The sequence below is a fragment of the Nestor notabilis genome, unplaced genomic scaffold (assembly GCF_000696875.1).
Source record: "Nestor notabilis isolate BGI_N333 unplaced genomic scaffold, ASM69687v1 scaffold3557, whole genome shotgun sequence".
NCBI classification, from domain to species: Eukaryota; Metazoa; Chordata; class Aves; order Psittaciformes; family Psittacidae; genus Nestor; species Nestor notabilis.
The window spans coordinates 167,137-185,900 of record NW_009935960.1 but is presented as its reverse complement, the minus strand read 5'-3'; the positions used below and the strand labels follow the sequence as shown (position 1 = coordinate 185,900).

The window sequence follows — 18,764 nt, the reverse complement described above, 5'->3', positions numbered from 1 at the left end:
TGTACTCGGAGAACAATGTGTGTCAAGATACTGCACTTCAAGTAGTGTAAGACCAATTGGCCTATAATGTAAAAGCCTGGATTTTTCTAGTCCTACGAATTGTTTCCTAAATATACTCCTTGTGTTTTTTGAATGAGGTGATTCTCTCTGAAGCTTTTCTAGTCAGCAGTATTGTAATTACTTATCTTTACCTTTGAAATCTCTAAATTTGCCACCATTAGATAACTAAAAGAAAAATGCTAGAAAGTCAAACTTTAGTGGAACTGAATCACTGTTAGTTTCTGGTTGAAAGAATCAGCTAGCTTCATCTTGAGCTATAGCTAGTTTTTAATTGGCTCCTAAGAGCTAACGTAATTTTCAGATAGAAATTTTAAGTTCAGAAGAAAAATATGTTAATGCCAAATGTGCTGTATCCCACAAGAGTTCCACAAGCTTGAAAAAGACGGGCTTTCCCACTTGTAAGCAGTTTCTAATCCTTGCCCTATATACTAGTATAAACTGAGATGCTTAATAAAGTTTACACACTCTTACAACATCCACCATACTGATACCCGTATGAGATCAGTAGATATCTTTGATTCATATATGTGATATTTTCTACTTTAAAAGTCATTAAACTGTCCATGTTGTATTTTGGTTCTGCTGTTAACTAGACTAGGGGTTGGCTGGGAAATGGATACTTGGCATAAACAGCTCCTACATGTACTTAAAGCTTTACTTACAAGAGTGGAATAGAGTCAGAAGCTGAGGACAGGGATCAAGTCTGGATAGCACTTCTGGTGACTTTGAAGAGCCTTTGTTCCCAAATTGTTTTTGCAGAAACATGGAAATAGTCTTTGGCAGATACTCTTCTGGAAGTGTAGTAGTTATGAAAGTAGCAGCACTCACAGTAGGGAGAGTGAGGGAAGACATGCAGGACAGCTTTTTCTACATACTGATATTTCATTTAACACCTCAGGCAGTGCTTATCAATGGCAGCTCACCTTCTCTTTTGGAGCACGCATGGTACTGATCTTGTAATACTTCTTTAGGGACAACAATATGAAGTTACTGTGGGTGATGGAAACTACCAGGAGGCTTGGAAACTGCTTTATCCTCTCAGTTCTGAATTTTCCTTTACAGAAAACGACTGAGAAATCTTAAAGAGAAAATGGAGAACATTTGGAGATTAGGAAAGGAGGCCAGAAAATGGGAGACTTGAAAAAGAGCTTGAAGGAATCAAATATGATATAGCATAAACCATGAAGAGAGTGCCTAAGTGGGCCCCGAATTATGATCTGTGAGATGAGAAAGTTGGGCCACTGTGGAAGGAAGTAGAAATTATTTGAAGTTTGTTGGTGTTGTGTAGCACTTGGAGGGACTATTGTTTGTGGTGTTCTGAACTAGTTCTAGGCATTAGAAAGAATAAATTATTTGGCAGAAAGATGCTCCAAATAGATTACTTTTGCCAGGATCCAGTTAGAGCATACATCACTGACTGGCTGATGACTGCATTGCAGGGATCTGCCTTCTCCAGGCAGCATGATCATAGCAAAACTAGGCATCTGATTTTGCCTGGGATAATATTTTGATCATTGTCTAATATGCCACTTAGGTATTATATGTAGGTGAGGTCAAAACCTTGGTCCATCTTGCATAATTTTTGGTTTTTTTGGCCTGAGCATGTAGCCCAGTTTTCAGGCATCTTTCTGGCTTGCTTTTCATGCGCATCTATGCTGTACAGCAGTCTCCAGTTCCTTCCCATTTCAAATTACTTTTTAGCAAGTCCTTAGTAAAATCACTAGCGCTACTGTCAGTACCTTCAGGTCTGTGCTGAAACATGAGATGATGGTGTTAGACTGCTGGGCCTGAAATACTTCTGTATTTTGTGACCTTCTGCTGTTATCTTAGGTTGCTTAACCTGTGCTGGTTCACCTTTAAAACTTGCTTTTCAAAAGGAATGCCTACCTTTCAGCAAAATTCTGCAGAAATAAAACAAATAAGATTGTATATTTTGGGTTTATATATATTTTATATATAAAATTAGCATTCATCTATTTTCTTTTTCTTTTCTCCTGTCTTCTGTTTATAAAATCAGTTTTCAGTTTCAGAAAATCCTTGAAAATATTTAAATAAAACAAAACACACAAACCCTCAAGCAAAACAACAAACCAAAAAATCCGAGGGTTTGGAAACAGGTAGCTGAAAGAAACATGTCCTGTATTAACATACTGAAAATGCCTTGGCATGTCATTTTTTCTAACAGCATTATAATTTTCTAGAATGTAATGGAAGTGAAAGCTGTATAGTTGTTTAAAATAGATGAGCTCCCCTTTTCCACCCACCCACACACACACAATTTTTTGCAGGGAGTAAGAATCCTGGAGTAGGCAGGAAGTAAGTACTGTCACCATCAGTGGCTTCCAGGAGGTGATTGATGTGCATGGTACTGACCATTCTCTTTGTCCTAGCAAAACCACTTAGGCCCATGCTTAACCTAAACCATACTAGAAGTCCCGCTAACATGAAACAAAATGATTAGTATATTTAATACTCTTTTGGCTTATTCTGTGAGTTGTCAGTACTCTTCATGGTCGAATTTGATGTATTTAGTATATTCTTGCAGAACAGGAGTGACCATTAATGCTAACTAACAGTGAACTGTAAAACTTAAGACCAGTTTTCTTTTTTGCGTGGCTGGGAGGGAGAACAAATATGTTGGTATAAACTAGTGAAGCTGATGTAGCTGCATTGGCTAAATTCAGAATTTGGCATGGGGTGGAGATGCAAGTAAAGCTGTATTGTACTTCTGTGGTTTTGATTCACAGAGGTTTGTGCGAACTTAGGTAGCTGGTGCACACATGGGACATCATCAAAGAGCCCAACCAGAAAGTCAGAGCTTGGATTTGGAGTGCCATGCACCTATACATTTAGAAGCATGTTGTTATAGTGAGGCAAGCAAAGCATCTTTTCATTAAAACAGGTAACTACATTTTACTTTCAAAGTTTATTTTTATATATTACAATCTGCAATGTAGTAAATATAACTGCTTTTTAGAGATTGGGTATTTTCATTATTCTTGAATGTTTGTAGTGCTTTCAAAGGACTGGAAGCATCATCCTGTAAATTTCTGAGTTCACACTATCACTACTGGTGGCATAATAATTTTTTTTTTTATAAGCTAGTCTTTTTTTTTTTTTTTTTTTTTTTTTTGGCTGCTCTAGCCCCTCAACCAACACCAAAGTACTTCAAAAAAAAAAAAAAAAAAACCAAACTTGAAAAAAAATTTAGTCCATATCTATTCTTAACTAGTTTTTCCTTAATTTTTAGTGTGTCAGGATTGTCTTTAGTTTAAACAGTCTCTTCCTCCTACTGTTTTCTTCCCCATTCACAGATTGTTTTGCTAGGATAAACAAATCAAACTTTCTTAGGTTCCTGTTACAACATAGCAACTGCATTCCCCTGAACAACACAAAAATTACTTTCTCTACAGCTCTTGTAGTTGAATTTGACTTTTTTTTTTTTTTTAATGTGGTGAAGACAGCTGTATGCTGGAAGTATCACTAAGAAATTAATTGAGAAATAAACCTGGTAATTTGCCTTTTCGTATTTGCATCACACTAGGAGCTCAGATTCCTTAAACAGATGCAATGAAGTCCTGCTTTTTTTCCTCCTGAGTTTAGAGCTGAAGTGTCTGTTACTAGAAGCATGACCTTATGTTTTGTATTATTGAATTTCATCCATTTCTATTAACACAGTCCTTAAGGTTGAGCAGTTCTTTCTACATAATATTCTTATCCTTGTCAGTTTTAACAGTACCTTCCAATTCTATGTCATAAGGAAAATTCGTCAGCATGTTGCCTTGTGCCAAAATAATTAATGAAAATGTTAAGCAAAACCTGTCCCAAAACAGATCACAGAAGAGCATTTTTTGAGCCTGAGCTTCCCTGTACAAAAATCAACTTGCTCCTTAGATTTTCTAACATTTTATCAAATACGTACATGCTGAAACAAAAAAAAATGGCTGTTTTATAGAGCAATTCGACAATCCTTATTTTTGTCAGTTGTCCTCCTGGTGTCATTTGAATAAATCTTGCAGAATCTATGTCATAATCTCCATTCCTAGCTGAAAGAAATCTTTCACTTGAAATGCAGCTCTTTTAGACCAAACGAATAGGTAACAGTTAAAATTAATTTTTTTCCCTAACAAAATAAATACTTTTAAAATGCATTATAATAGCGTGTCACTTTCTCATGCATATCTATTGTTTATATATTTCTATATGAAAGTAATAACTTGTGTTGGAATTTATGAAAATCTTTTGGCAAAACCTATGATTTGTCAGCCTACTGTGTGCTTAATTCAACTGCAGGGTTCTGTTCCTTAATTAGATGAAAGCAAGAAATATGATTATTAATAAGTAAGCATAGTCAGAGAAGCAGTGTGAACAGCATTATTCCCAACAGAAGTGAACCAGTTCTGTAACAGGAGATGGATCTAGGTAACCATCACTTCATCATGTGACAATTGCTGTCCTCATTGGCAGTCTCTCAGAAGAGCATCAGAGAGGGTCACAATTCAATGTCTAAAGTTAGAAATGGTGTAAGGTGGATAGTAACGAGGGCCAGCATACAGCTGCTAAGGTAGACTTCGGAATTGTGCAATTGGCTGCCTTCATACATGAGAATCAATTACTGAAAACCTTTCAAGATGGTCAAAATGTGACACTAAATGATTGAGTATCACATCATAGAATCATAGAATAGTTAGGGTTGGAAAGGACTTTAAGATCATCTAGTTCCAACCCCCCTGCCATGAGCAGGGACACCTCACAGTAAACCATGTCACCCAAGGCTTTGTCCAGCCTGGCCCTGAACACTGCCAGGAATGGAGCATTCACAATTTCCTTGGGCAACCTATTCCAGTGCCTCACCACCCTCACAGTAAAGAACTTCTTCCTTAGATCTAATCTAAACTTCCCCTGTTTTAAGTTTGAACCCACTCCCCTTGCCCTATAACTACAGTCCCTAACGAAGAGTCCCTCCCCAGCATCCTTGTAGGCCCCCTTCAGATACTGGAAATCTGCTGTGAGGTCTCCACGCAGCCTTCTCTTCTTCAGGCTGAACAGCCCCAACTTTCTCAGCCCATCTTCATACGGGAGGTGCTCCAGTCCTCTTGTCATCCTTGTGGCCCTCCTCTGGACTTGTTCCAACAGCTCCATGTCCTTTTTATGTTGAGGACACCAGAACTGTACACAGTACTGCAAATGGGGTTTCACGAGAGCAGAGTAGAGGGGCAGGATCACCTCCTTCAACCTGCTGGTCACGCTTCTTTTGATACAGCCCAGGATACAGTTGGCTTTCTGGGCTGCAAGCACACACTGAAGCCAGCTCATGTTAAGTTTCTCATCAGCCAACACCCCCAAGTCCTTCTCCGCAGGGCTGCTCTGAATCTCTTCTCTGCCCAACCTGTAGCTGTACCTGGGATTGCCCCAACCCAGGTGTAGGACCTTGCACTTGGCTTGGTTGAGCTTCATGAGGTTGGCATCAACCCACCGAACAAGCTTGTCAAAGTCCCTCTGAATGGCATCCCTTCCCTCCAGCATATCAGCTGAACCACACAGCTTGGTGTCGTCAGCAAACTTGCTGAGGGTGCATCAAATCTTGTCTGCAGTTAGTTATCTGGAAAAGTAATTATGCAACAAAATCAAGTAGCTGAAATTAGTGGTGTGAAGCACCCTGGTTATTCAAAGACTGAAGAAGATGATTTTTTGGGGTTTTTTTTTTGACTTGTAACATGAAGTTTTAAGCACCTAATTTTTTATTAAATTAAAAGAGTCTTGCTCAGTTGTAATTCTTGTCTTTAGTCATATCTGCAACAGAAGATCCATTGCACATGAAACATGTTTGATTAAGTTTGTTTTGTCTAAAGTAAAAATGATTAGCTGTAGAGGAGAATGTCTTGCAAGTGCATTAAAAAGCGAATCTGCTTTGTTTAGGGGGGGAAACAGCCTAAATATCATTCTTTTGTCTCTTTTACTAAGTGTGTAAGTTTAATTGGAGAACAGATATGAAGTACTCTAAAGGTCAGATTCATTCTGTTTTAAAAAGCTACAATAAATGTAACAACATAGATGATGTGAAAGGTTAGAAAAGCCATTAAAATATAATTTACACTAATAGAAGTAGTTAGCCTGCATTAGTTAGTTCAAATATTCAAAGTAAGTAAGAAAACGAAGAAAAAAAAAAGGTATATGTATCCTGTGTAACAGACTTTAAGTTTGAACTCTCACATTAATATTGTTTTAACAGCTTATAAATACCGTGAAACGTTTATTTATGCGATCATGATAAGCCTGATTATTTTTAAGTGGCTTCTAGTATTAACTGTTGTCATGTATATACCAGAACTAATAGGAAAATTAATTCTAATCCATAGATCTGTAGAGAGTTCAATCTGTATGTGTATAGTATTTAAAAATCTGAACTGATAAAGAGTAGTTGGTTAGTCATGTTACTTAAGCTGGTCCCAAAATAGCACCTTCCTTTTTTGTTAGAGTTAGGTTTGCAGCTGTTGTCTCTATCTGTTGTCTCTGAAGAAAACTTTAACATTAAGAGTTGCTGACGTCAATTTTTTTCTTTTTTTTACAGCTGATGTGGGCTTTGCCCCTGACAGAAGTTATTTGGTTCTAGCTCTGAGTTTGGAAGAAGTTGGTATATAGATTTTCCCCTAACTTTCAATTGATGTGTTTAGCTTTAGTGGGAGTAATACTATCACTTAAACCATGTTGTCGTCTCAAGGAGTTTTGCTACATCCATATGGAGTGCCAATGATTCTGCCGGCAGCACCATACTTCGCTGGACTTGTTCAGGTAATGCAAGGCCGCTTCCAACAAGCAACTTAACTCTAGTGCACTTAGAGTAATAATTGGAATTTTTATGGTCGAGAAAGCAAACACTTTTAATACAGGCAAAAGCTCTCATGTAGTCAGTGAGAAGACAGTAGGAAATCAAAAAGATGGATCACCCTAATCTGTGTATTGACATCTCTCATGGCTGAATAAATGGTGTAGTTGAGCTATATTTGCTTGTATTGATTTGTCTGCTGTTTAACATTCATGCCTTTGCTTCACGAGGTTGACCACAGGGCAGAGGATTTGCTATCCATTCTAGGTTTCTGAGGGAGTCAGCATTCCCACAGCAGGTCATAAGACAAAGTAACTTACCATTATGTGTTTAGGTTAAGTGTTTTAGCACAGCAAATATGAATAGTGTTAAATATGCATTAATTCATATGTTATGCATCACACTGAATGAAAAAGGGTTTGTGTTTTTGTGTGTATAGAAATTTATCACCTTCACGGAGTATTTATGCACATCATATGAATTCTTTTGATCCCTGAAAGTGTAAGATCTTGCTTCAGGGCAAGAGTTCTGTATTGTAGAAGTTAACTGGCAATTACTAGATTTAGTTGATGTTGTGTTGTCTGTTTTTGATTTTATTTTTATCAGTAAGTGGTACTACTGAATTATCTGCTGCTAGACTTAGGATTTTGAATAGATCTTATAGGTGCTAATTAAACAAAAAGTATTCTGTTGTTTACAATGTTAGAAGACATTAAGAAAGAATTCAAGTACCATTTCCAAACATTGACAAAATTAAAAAAAGTGTATCCTACAAATTGCAGTAGTTATATATTGTGCCTGAACAGGGATGAGACATGTGCACCTGTATTACAGCATTTCTGTGTCACACTAGTGATCAGTCAGATTAAGGGTGGAGGGCAGGTGAATTTTCATTATACTCCTTTGCTACGACTGCTAACTGGCATAGAGGGGCAGTCACACCACAAAACAGGGTTTTTCCCATGTAGGTCCCTTTAGTAATCGAAGACTGAGTTGTGTTTTTCACTTTAGGCTTAATATCAGACGCAGATATCTAAACCAGAAATATAGGATTGCACAGTGGCCGTTATCAGGTATCAAAAAACTGTCTTCTGGGACATGAAAGCTGGTACTTTCTTTTTTTTATTTTTTTTTTAATGCACTGAAACACAGTAGCACACTTGAACACATCAAGTAGGCCTTCATATCCATTAGAATTTGGGGGTGAAGGTCAGATGCTGGAGCTCAGTCAGACTCTGTGCCATCCTGTCCAATAAATAATTACAAGCAAATCGTGCCTTTCACTCCATGCTGATTGATGTTGAAATTGCTTTTGAAAGTTCTCATAAGTTCCTGTTATAGATTAAGTGCCGGTGTAGGAAAAATAACTGCACCCAACTGAAATGGGTGAATGTAATCAGGTTTAATGGACTCGAGAGCTTGTTGGGAATTAAATAACTATTGATTTGTTGGAAAGTTGCTGTCATTACAAAATGCCACTCTGGACGCATTATCCAAGCAGATAGATTAGAAGAAAGGCCCCTTTGAAAATTCAGGATGCCTTATTTCAATCTTTTTTTTTCTTTTCTTTCATTAGAAAGATATATCTAGGCCTATGCTGCTCCATTGGTATAGGTCTGAAATAGTCAAGCAATCAGAATTGTTCTACGAAAAAATAGGTGTGTTTACAGGTACAGTTGAATAGTGTTCTTTGTATGGATACTTCTCTAGTCTCTCCCTCCTCCCTAATGCCATACCTGAAAATTGCATTTTGGGAACAAAAGGTTTGAGTCACTGTCTTAGTGGGTGAACTAGAACATTAAATGTTTTAACCACTTTCTCACCCCAAGTTTTTATCTGCGTTTGCTGTATCTGCAGTCAGCTTATGGTACTAGAATGCTTAGTTTTTGTCTCTTAGATTAAACCTTAGTATCCAAAATAAAAAATGCAAAGGGCACTTTAGAGGCATATTTATATCATCCTCTTGTAAGCTGTAATTACATAATGTTCAGAACTTTACTGGAAATTTTCTTCAAACGTATGCCTTGATAAACTGATAATGCAAATGTTTTTTACTGGGTTGCAGGTTGAGAGCCACAACCCTGAAGTATTTGTGATTACGAGTCAGTTTTAACATCTCAAGAGACTTACAAGATTGCAATTTATTTACATGGATTTCTGCAGAAAGTAGATGTATTTCTGATTAGGGATTTCCCATGATTTCCAATTGGATTTACACCAAGATTGTGTATATAAGATCAGTGTAGAGCACTGCATAGGGATGCGGGGGACATTTTAGGGTTTTTCCGTGTTTTATGTTTCATGGTTGAGCAAGAGGGAGCTCAGATCTCTGTGGAGGACTGCTTGTCTTCAGGAGTTCTTCACCTTCAAGCACTATATGTGATTTTACTTTATGCTCTGTGTGTGCAGCCTTTTCCAGCCTCTCCTCCTAAATCCATCAGTAAAGCCTATCCTACCTCCTCCACTTGCTTTTGTCACACCTGCTTATTATAGAGTACTGGAATGTGTGAAACTTAGAACACACGAAAAAGGTCATATACTGTGGATACATCTCTAGAAACACTTTAGTTAAAGAACCATGTATGTTTTCCAATTGCGTGTGTTACTAAGATCTCGTCTTCCTGAGATCATATGTGTCGTGGTTTAAGTACAGCCGGTAACTAAGAACCATGCAGCCGCTCACTCACTCCCCACATTCTTCTACCCACCGGCTCCCAGAGGGATGGGGACAAGAATTGGAAGAATGTAAATCCCACAGGTTGAGATAAGAACGTTCCAGTAACTACAGTATAATACAAAACTACTATTGCTACCAATAATAATAACAGTAATGATACGGGAAATAACAAGGGGAGAGAATATAAAACTAAAAGGGGAAAAGGAAAAGTAAAAATAAGCACAAGTGATGCACGATACAATTGCTCAACTCCTGCTGACTGATACCCTGCCCAACCCCAGCAGTGATCTGGGCCTTCCGCATAACTCCCCCCAGTTTATATACTGGTCATGACGTGCTGTGGTATGGAATACCCCTTTGGCCAGTTTGGGTCTGGTGTCCTGTCTCTGCTTCTTGCTGGCTTCCCATGCCCCTCCTCCTTGGCAGAGCAGGAGACTGATAAAGTCCTCAATCAGAGTAAACGATTACTTAGGAACAACTAAAAAAAATGGTGTGTTATCAGCATTGTTCTCAGGCTAAAGTCAAAAACACAGCACTGCCCCAGCTAATAAGGAGAAAAATGGCTGCTACACCTGAACCCAGGACAGTATGTTTGAGAGAGATGATGAAAAATTGAATGCACGTGTTCTTGAAGAGAGAGGAGGTAGCTGTTCAGAATTACAGACACGTCAAAATGTATCAAATTATATTAAATATACTTGCAAACTTAGTTTTATTTTCCAGTAAATAAATACACCTTTAAAAAACTTATTAGAATGATAGTATTATTATTGCCTCTGATTTCTTAATACATTTTTGATGAGAAAAATGAAGTATCTTCTCCCTTCTGGGTGAAACTGTAGGAGGAAAAAATCACATGAAAGTACAAATGATGCATAAATAGCATTATGCCTCGTGTGGGTGGAGAGATGTTTTCTGACTTGGCACAAAAGATGTGCTGGTGGCTTCGCAGGCTGTCACAATTACGCTGCCACGAGGACCAAGGCAGGTACTGCAGTCCAGCAACTGCATGTGCTGTGGGCAGCAAGGCCTTGGTGTCAAAGCTATCATGCTGTTTCTCTTGGCGGGTGAGTTAAAAAAAATGCCGTAGGGAATTAGGTGTCAATCCAGTAAAAGACTTCTTACCCTGCCCTTGGTTCATAGCCCAGTTTTGTCATTTGATTCCAATGGGGGAACCCTTATGTCCTGATAAGAAGTTGGTAGGGTGTGACGTGAAGAAAATCCATCTGCATTGGCCAGGGTATTGGACCATTGTCCTGCTGCCCAGAGTTGTGGCTGTATGCTACTACACTGTCTTACATATCTTTACAATAAACAAGTGAAATGAAGCTCTCTTTATTGTTAAAGTACAGCAGCAAATAAAACTTTAACATTTCGTAAGAGTAGTATGTTTTGTAGACTAATAAGTTAAATGTCTCCATATTAGATTCATCTTTCTAGGCTTTGGAGTGGTTTAGGTATATAAATCCTTTGCAATTACTTTGGATACATGGAGTATTAGAATTATGATAAAATATTTTAAAAATACAAATACCATATCTGATATCTAGTTCTGGTTGCTGAAGTATTTATCACATGGCTGGTCTAGGTGGCTCAATTTCCATTTAGCAGAGAAAGAACAGTTCACATGCATTATTATAAATATTACTAAAGTGGAAATTACTTAGAGTTTTTGGTAAACTAGTGTAAAATTCTAAATAGAGAGACAATTCTGTATCATACAAAATGAGCTACTTAAATTTCAGAAGTAAAAAGATGTCGGTTTGTTGTTTTGGTTTTTTTTAAATATGGTCAGTTTTTTTTAAAGTGTGATTTTATTTTGGCATAGTGACCAAAAAAGCTTTAAGAGTTCCGAGGGTTTAAGCTTATGCTCATTGTTAAAGACTTCACTTAGCTGAGTTAAACCCTTTTCTTCTCCTTTCATTTGCTGATTTATTATTTATAACTACATAATTAATGAACTTAAATTCTATATATTTTTTAATTATATCTGTGCATCTGATTTTCTATAACTGGTTAACTAGTGTGTTTGACTGACAACTGGAAAAGTGGTAATCTGGAGACGGTTCCATTTTATTTTAAGGCTGAGAGAATTGCCTAGAATATGCTGTGAAAAGTAGTGGTGCAGACTTCTTCACAGTTCCATCTTTACCCGTCTGTAAAATCCTTATTTTAGTGCTGTATTGGGAAGTGCTAGCAGTGAATACATTGAGAATACTTGGAGATGCTACTGTATTAAACAAATTCATGCTTACTTTCTGGTAGACTAGTTTTAGAAAATGTTGTGGATATGTTGTGTGACCTTACATTAAAAAGTCTTCTGTAATTTAGAAGTTTTTATTTGAATACTGGATTTTAAATAGAAATGATGAGAGGTTTTAATTCTTCCCATGTTGCCTGAAGTGGTGTAGAGTTGTTTTGGTTGTGTTTTAGATTATGATCTAGTGGAATGCAGTGCATAATTTCTGTTTACATTGCCTGAATTGCCTATTTGAAATGCAGTAAGTAGATGACTTACCTTAGATGCATATATATTCTGGCCTGATTATGGTGTTCTCTCTTAGCAAGTGATACAGGTCTCCTATTACTAGTACTGTACTCCTAGTGCTTTGTGAGTGGAGGACTAACATGTTTTACTACTGCAGTCACTTTTCATCTGAGTGTGTATTTTGTTCTATTCTTGAGTATATCTCAAGTTTCTTCTCTAAGAGTTGCAAAGTTTTTCTCCCTTCTGTATCAAAAGTCCTTTTAATCAGAGATACAGGGTGGTGGTAATGGTGATGGATGTGGGCTTTGTTACTTTGTTTACAAAAAAAATTCAATTATCAGTGTTTAAACCTGTGGAAATCATAGAATCATTTAGGTCGGAAAAGGTCTTCAAGGTGAACAAGTCCAACCATTAATCCAGAACTGCTGAGCCCACAACTAAACCATGTCACTGAGCACCACATTTACATGTCTTTTAAATACTTCCAGGGATTGTGACTTCACCACTTCCCTGGGCAGCCTGTTCCAATGCTTGACTACCTTTCTGGTGAAGAATTTTTCTTAATATCCAGCCTAAACCTCCCCTGGCACAGCTTGAGGCCGTTCCCTTTTGTCCTATCACTTTTTACTTGGGAGAAGAGACAAGCAATCTCTCTCCATCCTATTTTCAGGTAGTTGTAGAGAGCAGTAAGGTTCCCCTTCAGCCTTCTGTTCTTCAGACTAAACACCCCCAGTTCTCCCAGCCATTCCTCATCAGACATGTTCCAGACCCTTCACCAGCTTTGTTGCCATTGTTCAGACCCACTCCAGCACCTCAATGCTTTCAGTGAGGGGCCCAGAACTGAACACATTACTTGAGGTGTGACGTGATCAGTGCCTGGTACAGGGGGATGATCACTGCCCTTGTCCCAATGGCCACACTGTTGCTGGTACAGGCCAGGATGCTGTGAACCTTCTTGGCCACCTGGGCACAAGCTGGCTCATGTTCAGCTGTCATTCAGCACCCCTAGGTTGTTTTTTGCTGAGCAGCTTTCCAGCCACTCTTCCCCATGCCTGGAGTGTTACATGGAGTTGTTGTAGCCCAAGTGCAGGACCTGGCACTTTGCCTTGTTGAACCTCATACAGATTGCCACATCCCATCAATCTAGCCTTTCCATATTGTTCAGTAGAGCCTTCCTGCCCTCCAGCAGATCAGCACTTCTGCCCAACTTGGTGTCATCTGCAAACTTGCTGATGACTCAATAGTTGTTCCAGATCATTAATAAAGATAAGAAACAGAGCTGACCCCAGTACTGAGCTCTGGGGAACGTCACTTGTGACCAGCCACCAACTGGATTTAACTCCATTCACCACCACTCTTTGGATTTGGCCAGTTTTTAACCCAGTGAAGAGCACACCTGTCCATGAGCAGCCAGTTTTACCAGAAGAATTCTGTGAGAAACATCTCCAACCATCTTAGACATGTAAACTGCGAACCATGTAACCCAGGGAAGAGAGTGGCTGCCAAAATGCAAATACGGAATCTTAAATATAAAATTAAGGTTACCAGCAGCTGTGCAGGTGTGCATCAGCTGTCTTCATTTTTACTGGCAGTGGTACTACATACAAGCTTGTTTCAAACACTTTGAGAACAAATCATGTCAATGCTTAAGAACAAGAAAGAGAAAAATGGGAATTACCAAATATTTTACTTGTCTTCCATCCTAGAGAAGGATCTTAGAATTACATTAAATCAGAACCTAAACATAGGTAAGAATTCCAAAGAGTGATCTGAACAGTTAAAAAAAAAAAAAACCTACACAAAAATCCCAACCAAATACAAAAAACACCACTGTTAGGCTTTTTTAAATTTTATAACCGCATAGTTGGTCAGAAGCAAGGAAGATGACATTTAGTTGAGAAATAAAAGGTGACTAGAGGTAAAGAAAAGCAGGTCTTCCTGCGTCGTGAATGATCTTCTAGATAGAGAATGAATCATTTTCCCTTCTAGTCTCACTGTGATGCTGAGTTTTAGTGAATTAGTAAGTCTGAGAAGTCCGTCCTTACTCCTTAGAGATAGCTTTTCTCTGTAAGTGTGGCTCTGGTGATTGGACTCAGTTGGATGTTGAACTGAGTGCTTAAGATAGGAGCTGCTTCAGGTATCTGAAAGAAAGTTTGATGCCATATATCCCTCTATGCAAAATGGTTCCTTATTCTCCAGGAGTTGGGTATGTATTTCATGTGTACAGGGTTTTGTTTTCTTTTCTTTTTAGGAGAGTGGGTTTAGTGATAGACCAGCTTTTTAATATTTTTCTTTCTTTTCTCTGATGTATTAGATCTTGTCTGTGCAAAAAGATACTGGAGATCAATTTTTAATACTTTGAAAAATACACAAAAGCCTGTTTTTAATGAAATAAGCTCACATTTATTAGGTTCTTTCTTGCTTTGACTTCAAATTGCTCTGAAAATCACTATTTGGAATATTTTTTTTTTTGTCTTTTTGGCCTTATGTCTAAAACAAGAATAAAGCAAACTCGAAGTCTTGAAAATACCTTAACGTGTCTATGACCAACTCCATAAAATTAAAATTCTAGCTTTCATGTTCTCTGTGTCTTCTTTTTCCACTTAAGACACAAGTACCCATCTCACTTTTTACTACCTAAATACAATGAGGAGGGACCTAGCAGTTGTCACGGGTTGGATCCAGTAACAGGAAAGGTTTTAAGGCAGACTGGAACACCGCAGCTAGGGTTATGTTCAGTTCTTAAAAGATCAGCCAGTCTTTGGCAAGTTGTGCTTCCTACTTGATTTTCCCTGTCGAATCTGTTCTTTTGTTTGCCATTCATTAAAAAAAAAATTAAAAAAAAGTCTGCATTTGTAGAAATGGCTTTGGGTAGTTCCGCTTTTGTTCATTCATTCAAAATCTTAAATATAAAACGAAGGCACGTATTGTCTGTAAGGATGTACTTCTAAATACTTCTAAAGGTTAATTGTTGATGATTCAAAGAAGTTGAAACTTATCATTCTGTAAGAAAATAAATAGATGGATCGGTTTCGTTATTGCATTGGTCAGTGTGTACTGGGAAACTTGTCTTCGCAGGGTCTTCTGGTGACTTATTTTGTAGACTTAAGTAGTTAAAACACATTGGAGCCTTTTGAATACTGCTGTTACAGGAAATGAAATAAATCCATTGCAGGGTTTTTCAGAGTGCCATTCTTAACTGACATAATGTGCTGGACTGACTGAAGTGAGTGCAGGGTCGTTTTGCTGCAGAAATCAGTGCTTTGATTTTTTTATGCCTTCTTCCATGAAGGCACAGTTAAAATCAGGCATAGGGAAACGTAACAGATGTTCATACACATTTCCCATCTGAAAATGCCTTCCCCTGGCCAAGGCGATTGTTAGGCACAATTAAGCCCAGTCTATACATCCTGTACGGTAAGCCAAGTCTGCTGAATATGTTCCCAACAGGGAAGCACAGATTTGGAAAGAAGGCGGTTTACATGAACTTTCATCTGCAGTAGATTTTTGAGAGTCACTGTGTGAAAAACATAGGAGACCTGACTGGTAGCTCTGAGTCTGTGCTGCAATGCAATGTGCTGTAAACTGTAACTTTAAGAGAAACTTTGAATCCATGAGAAAATTTTGTATGCATTTCAGGGATGCTAACACTTGAAATCTGATTTCTGAGTGGCATCTGGTATTATGCTGCCAACTGACCTAAAAAGCTTGTGATATTATGGCTTGTAATGTTCCACGTTCAGTCTAATTGTCACTGTAATCAGCTTTATGAGGACTATAGGGATATATTTTGCATATTATGTTTGAAATGTGAGTTACTTTTTGAATTCAGAGGTGGTATACTGGTAGTGAAGGAAGAAGAGTACTGTAGACCTGCAGACTTTTAAAATCATCTATGACATGATTATGCAGAGAGTGGGATTGTCATTTCCAGTGATATGATAGCATCTACTATTGAAAAAGATGGTGAGAACCACATGCTCTTAATATTTTGTGGTATCGTATTGTAACTGAACCCGTTATAGTTAGCTATTCTGGAAAAGCATGCCTTCCTGGTAGCTCAGTAGTGATTGACTATTTTCCTTGCATCGGAATATGATGGAGATGCTATGAGACTGTGTTGACCTAAAAATGTCAGTGCGTATTTCATATCAGTCATCTCTTGGTGGGGGGAGGAGGGCAGGGGAGTGGCTTTTCTGTTGTGTAATGCCTCTCTTTTAATAACATAAAAGACTGTGCCAAGTTTATAAAAGGAATCTGTAAGTTACTGGGCAGTCAATCTTTTCGCTGAAATATGCAAGAGAACTCTAAAACCTGTGTTAGTCTAGTTTAGTTTTCTGCAGTGAGTCACAAATCTGCAAGTACTGTTTTTCTCTGGCCTTAGTTCTCCATATAATGTCTGTCAGGGTCCAGTTGGAGAAAACTGCAGTGTTGGACCCTGTTTGTTTAGTGATCCTGAGAGTGAAATGAGGATGCAAACGAGGTCAAGTACCGTAATTGATCAGTTGGTTTATTATGAAAAGGCAATTATTGTAAAAAAGGGAAAATATTATAATAAAGGAAATAACAATTGGACAGATTGGAAAAAAGGGTGGAAATGAAGCACGAATTCTGGATGCAGAGAGATAGTCACCACCGTGGATCCAGCGGAGTCCTGGGGATCCATCATCGTCATAAGAGGTGGTAGGAGTCCTTCAGGGTTTGTAGTTGGTATCGGAGCAGAGTGTCCCCCAAGAGTCCGTAGTAGTCGTCTGAGATGGGTGTCCTTGTAGAGGTGCCCTTCTGGAGTTGTCCCCTTGAAGGTACCTTCATGGAAGTGTCCTGATGGACTTGTCCATGTGGTGATGTCTCTTGGAGGGTGTTCCTCAGGGTCCATAGTAGTCATCGGTGGAGTGTCCTCATGGAGAAGTCCTCCCTGTCGATTACCTTTTCCCCTTTTATATTGAGTTGTGGGGAGTACCTCTGTTCTTTATGTCACATATTACACCTTCCTGGTGGTCCAGTTTTGCTGGTTTCCCAGCCATCTCTTCAACTGCAGCAGTTCTTGGGATAATGGGCAGCAATTCCTCACACCAGTCCTTGAGATAAGGGGCAGAAGAGTCTTAGCTCTTTCCCACTCATCCCTCAGGCAATGGGTGGAGTCCCAGTTCAGCTCCTCCCAGGCAATGGACTTGGAGTTTTGTCTCAACTCCTGTCACCCATTTGAAAATCCCACCCATCAGTGGAATCCCATCTCAGCTTCCCATACCAATCTTTGAAACAGTGGACAGTGGAGTCTGATTTCAGATCAGTCTCTCACAATGTCTGTTAAATTTCTCTTCAGATGGATGTAAGTAGGGTTTAGCATCTCCTGTTATTTTTACTCATGGCAGAAATGGAAAGCAGTCTCCTGTGCAGATGATGATATATAGTTACCTGTATTTCATAAAGGCAAGACAGTGAGGTTTTTCTGGTTTTCTGAAGAATATGCTTTGTTCCTAGGTCTTAAGTATGTCTTCATTAGTCCTCTGGAACTGGTGGATTTCTGAGGAGTGCCTAGAACATTGCTGGGCAGCCTTTTAGGCCCTTACATGTGCCTAAAACTGATTCTGTGCATGTTAACTCATGTGGTGGCTATGTGTTCATTTCTGGTACTGGTCCATGAGAAGCATTGTCTTGCATAAGTGTCTAAAATGTACTTTTTATGTTCTGTTCTGTGATCATCTTGAGGTCAGTATGTTCCTGGTAGAAGGTTTCTGTCTGCGAATTCACCTTTGCATTATTATTGGCTGATTCTTGCAGAACTGCACAAAATAATTTTTTAATGAAAGCCTTCCCCTAGCAGAATAATAGCAAAATGCTCAGAAAAGGTATTTTTAATCTCCTGGTTCTAATAAGAAATGGGAGATCAGGAAGGGAAGAGGTAGTCCAGCAATTCTTTGGTGAATCTTGCATAGCAAGGGAGAGGTTATTTCAGTTTGTTAGTTGAATTCAAGGTAGGTCTTTTCCTCCCCTGAGCTTCAGAAGTCAAGTTCAAGTACCTAAAATACTTGAATGTAGTTCTGGGTCAGAGCCAGACTGTGTAATTCTTTAAGCCTACATTTCATAGGTTTACTATTTTTGTTTGGCTGGTTTTGTTCTGTTTCTGATCACCACTTTTCTGACACAGCAGATAATCTGCTCAGTGCTTCATTTTCTTGATGCCATTATAGGACTGTTACAACATCACAGTTTCTACCTCATGTTTCTTACTTTCTGTATTCTGCATGCCTCTGTTATTTCTCTCACCTTGTTGCTTTCATAATGTATTCTTTTTTTATGTAACTTGAAATACTTCTGTGTTACTAGAATGGCATAAACTTTTTTTTTCATTTTATTAATTAAAATTATCTTCTGAGCATCATTCTACACATCCATTGGAAAAAAATATGATACAGCATCCGCACCATAAAAATAGATTGAGTTGGAATCAGACACCTTCAGAAACAGATCCAAGACATGTTTTTAGGGAACACTGTGTACTAGCAAGCATTTCAAGTATTTGTGGAATTTCTTGAGAATGGTGTCTGTTAGCTCATGAGGTGATTCTCAAATGTACTGTCTAAAATACCATCTGTTTTACTACCAGCTTCTTAACTTAATGACTGAACCTAAAGAATTAACTCATCTGTGGATATACTGTGTACTGTTACAGTTGCATTGTTCATATTTGTTATATTTACTACTTTGTTCTT

The 18,764-nt window shown here is 38.4% G+C and overlaps 1 protein-coding gene across 1 annotated transcript in view; it reads left to right on the top strand.

Annotated features, from left to right (window-relative positions):
* RBFOX1 (RNA binding protein, fox-1 homolog (C. elegans) 1) overlaps positions 1 to 18,764 on the top strand; it is a gene marked incomplete at its 3' end in the record, with an annotated part of 199,842 nt that overhangs the window by 17,224 nt on the left and 163,854 nt on the right. Inside the window, exons 2-3 of the mRNA XM_010018086.1 lie at positions 2,808 to 2,962; positions 6,632 to 6,852. Coding sequence (XP_010016388.1) covers positions 6,766 to 6,852 — 87 coding nt within the window. The remainder of the gene's footprint in view (positions 1 to 2,807; positions 2,963 to 6,631; positions 6,853 to 18,764) is intronic.